This window comes from Papilio machaon, chromosome 4 (genome assembly GCF_912999745.1).
Source record: "Papilio machaon chromosome 4, ilPapMach1.1, whole genome shotgun sequence".
Taxonomy (NCBI): domain Eukaryota; kingdom Metazoa; phylum Arthropoda; class Insecta; order Lepidoptera; family Papilionidae; genus Papilio; species Papilio machaon.
Window position 1 is genome coordinate 9245344 of NC_059989.1, and position 12016 is coordinate 9257359.

Consider the following 12016-nt stretch of genomic DNA (forward strand, 5'->3'; position numbering starts at 1 on the left):
AAAAGTGTCGTGACAACTTTTCGTAAGATTTTTTTCCGTCTAGCCCCCTTTCACAACGCGCGATAAGGAACTTCGTTCCAAAAACATAATATGTCTTATTTGTTGTTTACAAACATAACATAAAAGTAGAATAAAACAGGCAACGAAAACACTTACTTACTTACTCCGCTGGCGCAGCGACCCAAAGTGGGTCTTGGCCTCCGACACAAGAGATCGCCAGAGTTGTCTAACGAAAACACTTAAAGATCTCTAATTTAAAATTCTCTGCGAAGGTATAAGGATTAAAAAAAACTGTATAATTAGTTTTTATAAATTGTAAATACTATAAATTACTTTATCTCTAGTGGTCAGTTTCGATTACGGTTGTAGTAAATGATTACTTGTATATATGTTTTTACTGATATTTGCGCTGGTGTGTATATTGTATGTTACAAACGATGATCGTAATTACAAGGCAGACAGTCACGCGTCGGATTGCGCAGTGTGACGGCACCGTTAGCATTAGACCGGTCGAGTTTTTGTACCCTCTGCCGCCCCGCATGTATTACAAGATTCAAACTTTATGGCGGCTCGTGGTTTGCTGCGATTATAGGTGGCTGAGCTCCAACCCCAGTGTAAGAAAACGCGCTTAGAGATATATCCCGCTCTTACGCTACTTAAAATTATATTGTGCACAGCGACTTATGAGAAATTGTGAACCGACGTAAAGTTTGGATGGCATTATAAGGTGCTCCCATTTTATTTCACGTTCATATATCTAATATCCCTAATATTATAAATGCGATTGTTTAGAATTTAGATGGATGGATGGATGGATGTTTGTTTAAAGATATCTCCGGAACGGCTCAACAGATCTTGATGAAATTTGGCACAGGTGTAGAACATAGCCTGTAAGAACACATAGGCTACTTATTAAGTTTTTTTAATTCCGCGCGAACGGAGTCGCGGGCGATAGCTAGTTATTTATAATGTCACCTGGGAGTTTTTGTTTTGGTCCAAATATATAATTATTGACTCCTTGTTTGATTATTGCAATGTAAAACACTCGTCATAAGTGGATAATATTAAGAACTTTAATGGGCTCACGAGGGTGTATAATTTTTGAACGAAACAACTTGACGACGATCAAAAACTTAATCGAAAAAAAAAACATGCATTAAGGATAATAACAAGTTGTTTATGTATTCACAAAATCTTTTCATATTATTCCAACTAAATTGTAACCTTTGCATATTATTTTGCAACATCGTGACACGAGAAATCACCTTAACTGCATATTTTATAATAATACAGATTTGAACGAACGCTTGGACCTTAAGAAAATTACTATGTAAATTATAAGTGAATTTAAAATTCAATAACTTGAAAGAAAGCACGTTCAAAATGTTATAGTGACCTTAATTTCACGACGTTTCGTGTTTACATCCAACATATTTAATATTAAGCCGACAAATTAATTGATATGAAGATACATTGATCGATTGCTGCAGTAAGGATTCGTTGTCGAAGCGATGTCTCACGATGGAAACCTTCGTAATCCTTGTAATAAGAGATAAAACCTGACAATCTATTCACCAATTATTTCTGATCGATGCCCCCGTAAAGTATAAGAGAGTGGCGGTTTAACATATATTCCAGCATGCTTTAATATATAAAATAATTGTTATTAATAACCTCAATATATCGGCGAGAGCGAAAGCGACGGTTGCTCAGAGGTTAAGCACTTGACTTGCAATCTTCAGGTCCTGGATTCGAGTCCCGCCATGTACCAACGTGTTTTTCGATTAACATGTATATATTTATCCGACGTTCTTGCGGTCAAGGATAATATCGTGATGCAACCTGCACATGTCTAAGAGGAGGTACAATGATATGTGTGTAGTCAACCAACCCGCAGCGGGTCAGCATGGTTGTCTATGGTCTAGTAACCCCTAACTTGGTTTAGGCTCCGAGCCCCTCGGTGGGGACGAGCTGATGATGATGAACCTTAATATATCTATTCCTAAGCAATAATCAAAGCGCTTTAACAAGTTAATATTTAAATTCTATATACTGTAAGCTATGTATATATATGTACTGCTTACCATTTCTCTAATAATTCTGGTTATCATTGAACCGGGGTTCAGTATCACAAACCGCCATGTTTGATTGATGCGGACATATCTTGTGATCAGTAATTATATCAGCGTATACCGACGAATTAGTATCCAAATCAATTACGTACGTGGTCAGCGCCCCGCTGCGGCAGCAATATTTAAACTGGCAAAAGACTTGATATAATCAGATTTATTAATAGTTTAACTAGCTGTCGCCCACGATTTCGTCTGGGCGGAATGAAAAAAACTTAATTAGTTGCCTATGTGTTCTTCCAGACTATACCAAATTCCAGCAAGATCCGTTGAGCTGTTCCGGAGATACTTTCTAAGAAACATCCATCCATTAATCTAAACTTTCGCATTTATAATATTAGTAAGATAGTTCCTACTCGTAGAGGTACCAAAAGTGCTTTTATGCGAGTATTCTTCGTCGCCGCCGACATTTTAATTTGAATTTTAGTATCGTAATCTTTCAATTATATATAAAACGACTTATTCTAAACAATATATAATAATTTATAATCATATAAGATTTATTGAATAACGCATTCATATATTCAGTAACTACATTATTGTACGAGTTCAATTCTCGCTTTAAACGCTCCATTGTAAGATTTCTCACACCGGCGTCGTTTTAATACAAAATAGTCTTAAACGATAGCATGGTAACTGGGATAAAAAAATCGAAAGTTACAACCGAAGAAAACCGAGAGTTTACGTACATTGCCGGTTAATTGTTTGTCGATTTTTATCTGATACCGTTACAATGGGAATAGAAACGCAATACAATGCGTGGAATTCACTTTTATTCACGCTATAAATTATTGAAGTTTCTCCATCGACGACACTTTTATTTGATGTATTTTGTTACGATATCGCAATATAAGTGTGGAAGAGATGGATGGATTGCCTGAAAGGTAACATGATCAAAAAGGGGGTGACAAGGGAGATGACGGCAGACAGATTGATTTGGAGGACGGAAATCTGGTGCACCGACCTTTCGTAGGTGGGCAAGGTCAAGGAGATGATGCCAATATAAGTGTGGATTTTCTTTGTCGTAACACAGAATAGAAGAAAACAATTTTAAATGCTAGATATTGTTTTTATATTGAACTCTTGTTGGCTTGCCTAGTCTTTATGCAACTGGGTAGAGAAAAATAAATCTTAGTACAAAATTTTGGCATTTACCAAGATCATAACTCAATTAATGTAGATATTTCTACGCCATAATTGGCAAAGCGCTCAAGCCTGCAACAGGCAACGGACGGCCTGAAACAATAGACCACGTGCGTGTTACGCAATTGTCATAACTGCGTTTACACTGTATTCAGTAACATCGATTCGCACGTGCACTTTCCTTATCAATAACTGAGTAACTGCATTACTACAACCTTACTTAGATATGAAAATGCTTCGTAAGTTCTAAATAATCAGCGTTGACTTACTGTATAATGAACTATACACATATGATTGAATTTTAATACATATCTTCGTTAATGAACCACAATACGTTATTGAATATAAGTTGTTATATTAAACAATAACTATTAGACCTCTAACAAACTTACATAACAAGCCCCCGAACAATTGAGATCCCATCGGCGCGCCATAAAAGAATACCTCATTAAGACTAACAACTGGCAAAAATATCTATACATCATTGGCACTAATTGACGATTGTCTGAAAAAAAAACAAAGCTCGAAAGATGAAAAAGGCACCGGCGGAAGTGTATCTGAATAGCAGAGGCGTAAGCAGCAGTGGTCTACATATCATTAGGGGAATTCGCCTAATCACATACCGCCATCGCTGAAACCTCGGCTGTGAAGACAATCTGATCGCTTGCGAGAAGCACGTGCCTTAGCATCCGTTTCATGTAATTGCATATTGATTTTACAGATATTTATTTATTATCTTATTAATTCAGTAATGGAATTAAATACAATTAACATTAAAATTAATCTTCAAAAACAAACATAACATAAACACAACTCTGGAGAAAACCTACGATATATATTGGCAACGTTACAGACGCTACGCTAAAACAAGAAATATTTCTAAATCGCCTTTCACCAAACCTAACACGTGTTCTTGACACTTTTCAAAATTTACATATAACAAGGGAAATAATATTCGGCGAACATTTTCGATACTAGGCGGCTAACAGCGTTAGACATATCCGGACATTGTCAGCCGATGTCGCCGGACATGTCCGGACACTGGCGGACGGTGTCGCGCTGCCGGCACAGGCGCAGGCGCAGATAACAGGCATCTTATCGCACAATGCATCGCCGACCGCGCCCCATTACCTGCCCGACCGACTTTCCCCAGCTAACAGCCATCTGCGACGCTTGTCCGCGGCTACGGATACAGGAATGTGTTAGGAGTGGCCTTTATTAGCTTTTGTAGCTAAATTTTAATCGGCCCTAGCAATTATGTACACTAAACAATAACAACAGTCGCTTCGCTGGCGGAGCCTTTCTCCGACTTAATTGAGTATCGAGGCGAAGTATTTTCCCACGATAATCTTTCTTTCTCTCCATCAATGATGATGTCTTCTAAAGCATAACGTATTCCAGTTCGTAAACAGTCTTAGATTTTATGACTTGTGTAAAAAAATTAAACTGGCCTATAAAACATTAATCTTGAACAATCTACTAACTGAAATCGTGCAAAGATGTTTCTAATTTTATATAAATTACATTATCATTTCAAATAATTGCTATTATTAATATTAGCTTCTCTCAACAACCTCCTTACTTATACTTGTACTTGCATTTGAATATATCCTCCAACATATCCCATATCCTCAAACAGCCTAATCGTGGTAAGAATCCCGTTTCTTACGAACATTATATTAGTAAAAACCACGAAAGTTTGAAGTTATATATCCTCCAAGACTGGTCTGTAAATAGGTGAGCCCTCACAATTTCTACGGCTTTGTAAAATACCAGTCAAACCGTTTCCACAATGACAGAGTTAGATAAATGAAGCCTCAGAGAGACTTGCCCGATTGTCCTCGATGGTCACAACTATTTATTATTAATTTCTAATTCCTTATCACAGAAGCCTACAACATCAACATAGCTCACTGTTGCCTGCAAGACAGGCTAGCTTGCCTAGCTAGCTTTCTACTCACACATATGCGTAATCTTTACTCAAAATTGAAAAACATTTCTGTATTGCTAAATAGCTTTACATGAAAATGAAATAACTTCCAAATTTTTCTCCAATTTTTTACAGAATTAAAATTTACAAGAGAATATTTCATCTACAATCATTCAATGTTATCTTTTTAATCTCGATAGAATTTTCTTAGTATTTCAGTGTAACTCACAAACGAATCATCTGCCAATTGTATCGGCGGCGCAGATTGCGCGGCATCACGACCAAACAAATTTATCGTAGTATTGTCGAACAGCTGAAAGATAGTCGGCATTTGAGTTATTTCTAAGACGGGAGCAACCCTAACTAGTTCAACATGAACGGTTACTTTATCGACGATGCTAAATCGTAACCGATTTATGGGAAACTGCAGCAGGGTTGCCAAAAGTAATGACAACTGAGGCAATGGAAGATCACATCGCCAAAAACTGATAGCCTCAAATAGTAAATTTTACTTAAACTTGTGAATATATATTCTTAAAAGAGTAAGATTTGATACATTAAAAAGTTAAGAGGAAATAAAATGAGTGAGTTAAGAAGAAAAGCCATCATCTAAGAACAGAAATATTACTAAAGCATGTTTATTTTTATAAAGTAGGGTCAAAAATGTTTATTTTGTGACAAGAAAACCTAACATTACCTTACATTACGTGAATTTAGCAAACTACACACAAAGATAAAGAAATCAATTCTGAATATCACCAATTGAAATCCTACCAAAGCAGCCCTGGCGATGTCGAAGCAACGCGACGCGATCTCTTTGCGCGTCGTTATCGGGACAATCTGTAATTCAGTCACTTTGCCGCTGTACCTTTCTTCCCTAATATAGTCATATGTTTTTCTGTGCGCCTCTCTACTCGCTAATAGCTTTATCGTGTTGCCTTTGCGGTGTAAATCTTGTGAAATTGTTAACCGTTTGGCCGCACCGCGCTCGCCACCGCTACGTATAAATATCCAATATCGTTAATAATTACAACCGGCTTAAGCAGGGGAAATCTATATTGCCATTAACTTCTTGACCCAACTTCTTAACAATCGAGATACGAGGTTCAATTGCGATTTGTAATAAGTTGCCGTTAATTATAAATGTTATCGCGATGAGGATGTAGTCAATGAACATTATTTTCTGAAATTCCATTTGCAGTATTCAAATAATTAAATGATCTTCATAATTCATCGCTTTCCATTCTGGAAATGCATAGCTGGATTTTGAAGTTGGCTGAAGGCTTTGAATATCCATAAGGCAGCAAAGAATTTCATGAAGAATTTCACACATGTCATATGACAGGTCGACGCAGCGTGGGTAGGCCTCCTGCAAGATGGACCGACGACCTGGTCAAGGTTGCGGGAGTGCACTGGATGGGGGCGGCACAGGACCGGGCATTGTGGCAATCGATGGGGTAGGCCTACGTCCAGCAGTGGACAAATTCAGGCTGATAATGATGAGCAAAGAATTTTAAATTGTATAATCTTTCTTTAAATGTAATATATTATCTTCTTTATCTTTGAAACATCTCTTGTGAACATGTGAACATCTTTTTCATTTTATCACAGTAAAAAAATAGAGTAACTTATTTAATGGGGACGATTGTTTTTGCAATCGCCGTCATAAGTGTGACAAGTATCGTCCAGGTCAATAATTTGCTATGATACGGTGTCAGTGACAATATGTTGCATGGAATCCACCTGATAAGGACAGCGTGATATCTTGCGTCACTGGATCGAGCGAGACGGCTATCGGGACACGATCGCCGTCACCACCGGCGGGGGACAATTAATGCCACTCCAATTAACGTATTAGAAGGTTAGCTGATATCGCAGCTTTGCGTGTAGATGTCATCTATTACGGTGTCACTGACTCTGTACAATCCGCCTAGAAAGGACAACTATAATGCTCTTTAGCACATTACAATCTACAGTAATAAAAGGCTGGTGAAACTAAGACCATGCAAACTGAATTCATGTAAGTTAACATATGCCTGGCTGCATTGAAATATTATGCTTCTAATAAGAAAAAATTGAGTATTTTTGATGTCAGATTTTTATACGCCGTTGTATTTTCGAAAGTTGTAACTGCAAATCTAAATGCCAAATGCCAGCGGCAATTTTTACCCTTTTAATTGAGTGCAATTATGTGATTTGTACATTTGCGTTTCCCACGGCACTAAGGCACCGACACCGGCCGTCGGACGTTCTGTTGCAAACTACGTTTTTGCGTCCTTACGAAATTATCTACTAGAAGTAAATTAAAGCAAAATTGTAGTTGTGTTACTCAGTGCCGCACGCATAATTGCTAAATGGAGACTTATGGTACTTAGTACAGATTTCCCATACTAAATCTCCACATACCGACTCACTTTTTGACCACTCACAACTTTTAGTGACAATTAGACCATTGTCGATACGTGAGATTCGACCTACATCAATAAGAATCGTTTCTAATGTGACAAAATACGTTCTCAAAAATAGGTAGAGGTATAAATTATATAGAGGAATATAATTTGATGTCATTTATAAACATTGTGTAATGTTGTGACATTGTAAATGTAGAATTGTCTTGTCCATGATGTACGAGTATTACTTCAAACTTGAAAACAGGACAACAAGTGACTCAGATATTAAGGTTCCGTTTCACAATAACAATACGAACATTTTCTGGTGAACTTAATATATAGTACTGTAGTTATTAAAACATTGTTGTTTAAACTACAATGAAATTTTATCAATTTTGCTAATTTACACAATTCAATAATTTCACTTAACGATTTTGCAATGTTATCTAGGTAATTTAGTAAAAAATATTCTCGAAATTTAATTCACAGACAATATACTACTTGCTTATTTATTCAGCTTCTTTATCACTTTTAATTTATATCAAGTAGCTTCTTCAACATGTATTCTTCCGACAATTATCATTCTGCAAAAGGATCCTGGTTTATTGTAAAACTTTACACAGAATATTTAATAATGAAGATAAAAACATCATAGTAAATGTTACGGAACCCTCACATCGTGTGTCGCGTTTACACTTGTCTTTTTTATAGTTTGATGATAGCCGCGAGCGCTGCGGCCTCCTGTGCTCCGAAGCATTTACAGTAATCAGCGTCTCCAACGTATAATGAACTTGGTCGGCGTAATTTCATTGTTTCGCCTCGTTTGTATGCTAAATTCATTCTAGATTTGTGATTGTACCTCTGTGTTGTAGCTGCACCATGGCGTTGATGACCAGATTTATATTACAATTTTGTTTTTTAATGTTATACATTATCTGAATTGTAGTTTCTACAGACTTCTATTGCATTCAAATAAATGCTTTTTTTATTTAATAAACGTAGCAATTAGATGATAAAGCACAGATTTTTTTATCGTAATGAAATCGAATTAAAAACATATATATAGGTGTTGATCGGTCCTCTAGTGCCTTCATCCAGGATACTCTCGCAACCTTGACCCGTATCATCGGTCCTTATTGCGGGAGTCCTACCCACTCTGCGTCGACCTATCCGTGGCTGACATTCTAGATCATTGTTTGGAGAGGCCTACTCTCAGTAGTAGTCGACATGTGACTGTGATGATGATGATAGTTCATTGTTGTTAAGTCGTAAAATTTAAGATTTCATAAGTAATAATTGTCACAGTCTACAAAAACTAAAAAGATATCTAACCCTTGTTTTTTTTGTTTGTTACAGAGATGGCAGCGGAGGTGGTTCGTCCTATACGACGACGGAGAGTTAACGTACTCTTTGGACGAACACGTAAGTTTATAATGTTATGAAATCTCCGACAAAATAACATTTTATATACTTATAAATGGTGTCAAATGTGACATTAGTATAATATATTGCTTTATATAACTGATATGTGGATAATATATAAACAGGCAGTCGTTGTCTGCTCAATACAAATTCAAACCTGTCTCCTGCCGTACGTGGTTTGTGTTGAAGAGCTCTATCGCTAAATTGACTCGTTAGTGGGAACGCTGCCGTGACTGTCAGCCTCTCCCCACCGTAGTGAGTGACGCGCTCGGTACTTGTACGTCTCTTCCTTTGGAAACTTGAAACATCTTTAATTTGACGTGAAATCGTGAGAGCGGGACTCGTATGTTGCTAACATGATACAATAAATTACAATTGTTAGATCTAATTATTTTGGTTTTAATATTACAAGTTGGCAACCGACCGTGGTCACCTGAATTCGCCAAAATAGCGAAGCGATCATTGCCCATAGATATCCGCAATAACATATGCGTTACCTACCTTTAATCAACGGAGGAGGGGACACACAGAAAGAAGATATTATGCCTTCCTAGGCGTTCCTTATTCAAATCGACGGGAAAGGCGACTAAAATTTGGCCTCCAGTATGCACATTCATCAGACGAAATGCAGAATTGCTTCCACTACGAGCCTGTTTTCTGTGCGCGTATTTCACCGGGCGAAACCAGCCAATTCGTGCAACAAATGTTGTTGTCGCTATCGCTGGCGTCTACACCTTTTAAAATCATCACATCATAATTATCATTCAAATTTTCATGAGTTGTTTTAGGAACTACCATGTTATAGAATATTAAAACATAGAAACTTGCTATCATAGATGTCATTGCAGCAATATGAGTTTATCCAATAAGGCTGAACCTGTATGAAAATTTATTTTGAAATTACTGCCCATTCCCAACTAACTCGCTCCACTAGAAGCCTTTACCATACAAATATGGTCTCTCTAACTAAATCTTAGTAATACATGTTGTAAATAAAATGCCCAGTCAAAATTAACGTATTTGCAAAACGAAGACCACCCATATTTAAAAAATTCCAAAAAACTGAATTTTCGCTTACAAATTATTTGGCGCTATAAAGCGCTTACAATTAAATATAAAGAAACTCTTTACTTACAAAAGGTGTCAACTTGTGAATTATTAATGCCCTACGTCCTCAAAAATAATTCACCATTTTTCTCATATATGGGGTGTTCGAAAATTGTCAACCGCCAACTTTCAATCTCAGCAAAAACAGGTATTTCCTTACATGCTACCTAGCTTACCACCTTCGCTTATCAGTATCAAATCTTTCACATTTTGTACGGCATTTATAAATATTCATTGCATAGTAACGACTTGAGCATGAATTTTTATACACGCCGTATATAGTGCCAAAGAGCGTCGAGAGTTAAGCAAAAAACATTTGAAAGCGATGCGGGCACGGAAAAGCTTGGACAGAGCCTATTTAAGCTTAAATCGTTACGAATTTCAATAAATAAAACGTATAATGTTTTTAAACTGACCAAATTGAATATAACACTTCACCATACAGAGATGTGTACGTGAAAACAAAATTAATTGGTACTTTATGGAATTCATTTTGGAGATACCAAAAACTCTGACAAAATATTTATCCAAGACCGATGTTTCTTGATTTTATTCTTTTCTTTAATGAATAATTAGAAAATGGTATTAATTTTATATATCTAATCTTATTTGTTCAAATTATGTTCTGTTCTGTAAATTGCGTAAAATTCTTGACTTTAATTGCAGAAAGTGCGTGTTGGTCGTTATTTATAATTATTGATTGGTCGAGTGCGCTTTCGATTGGTAATGATTTGTTTTTAGGTCGTAAGGTAATCAGATTGACTTAATGATTTATGTAGTGCAGCGGCCGCCATGTAGGGTAGACAGTATTCATGTCTAATCGACAACGGGCACCGTCAATGCCCACCCAGTTTCTCTCCTTGGACCGCTGTGCAGACAAAGAATTAAATTTGCTACCCACTTAGGATCGAATATCGTATATAAATTTTAACTTTAAGAGCTATAATTTAATTTGTATAAGCATTTTGCTATTACTTGTTTTAGACATAATTATATTGTGAGCAATAAATGTTATTTCACCAAATTGGGAAGGAAATAAACTTCCTCGACTGTATTCGAAATACATGAATACAGAACATTTACATGGTAAGGAGTGAAAGGCTTTCACTGAGCTGGCACTGTAATTGGGAATTAAGGGCGTGTCCGTTTGTATTTGTATCTCTGGAGCTGATTTTGTGCTTTGATTTGTTGGAACATTGGCGTCGCTGATAAACGATCTTGTTTTGTTTAAGCTTTATTTACAATGAACATTTATAACCATTTTAAAATAATCATCTTAACGAGTGAATAATTCGAGTTTTAGTATCTGGCTGGGGGCTTTGGATTCGATTTCCAATCGTATAAAGCGTTTGCGTGTTAATAGTAATCAAAAATAACTCATAATCAACACTTATTTTGTATGTTTGAGTCCTTGAAAGTTTCCGTTTTAATAAAACTCTGAGAAAAACAAATACTGATTTTTGTATCTTACTACTTCTGTATAATTCGAATATATTACTTGTTCGAATGTTATATCTAAAAATCTAGAACTTTTTCTGCCTTAGACATACCCATGACAAGTCTTTCCTTGTCATTCGTCTAAAGACTTGTCAGTAGATGACAAATAAACGAAGATGAATGTTATAGTTGATATACTGCTTTGTTAGGGCCCGCTAATGGAGTCAGCCCGTAACTGTGACGAGATGTTTCGCCTTATCAAATAAACGCCGCAATGTACCGCAGCCCAGACTGTTACTTTTCAACAAACATGGGTTTTAACTGTCATACACTTGTGTAAAAACACATATCTCTCTCGTTTTCATTGAAGAAACATAGACTCTGTTTTAATACCTCTAATCTTCTTCCTTTTACATAGTTAGTTTGAAGTAGTTATACAACTATGGAGTTGCTAATTT

General features: G+C 36.5%; 1 protein-coding gene across 1 annotated transcript in view; it reads left to right on the forward strand.

Annotated features, from left to right (window-relative positions):
* The window catches only part of LOC106720728 (protein outspread), a 221741-nt gene that overhangs the window by 172069 nt on the left and 37656 nt on the right, over positions 1-12016 (forward strand). The window contains exon 3 of the mRNA XM_014515481.2: positions 8949-9014. Coding sequence (XP_014370967.2) covers positions 8949-9014 — 66 coding nt within the window. The remainder of the gene's footprint in view (positions 1-8948; positions 9015-12016) is intronic.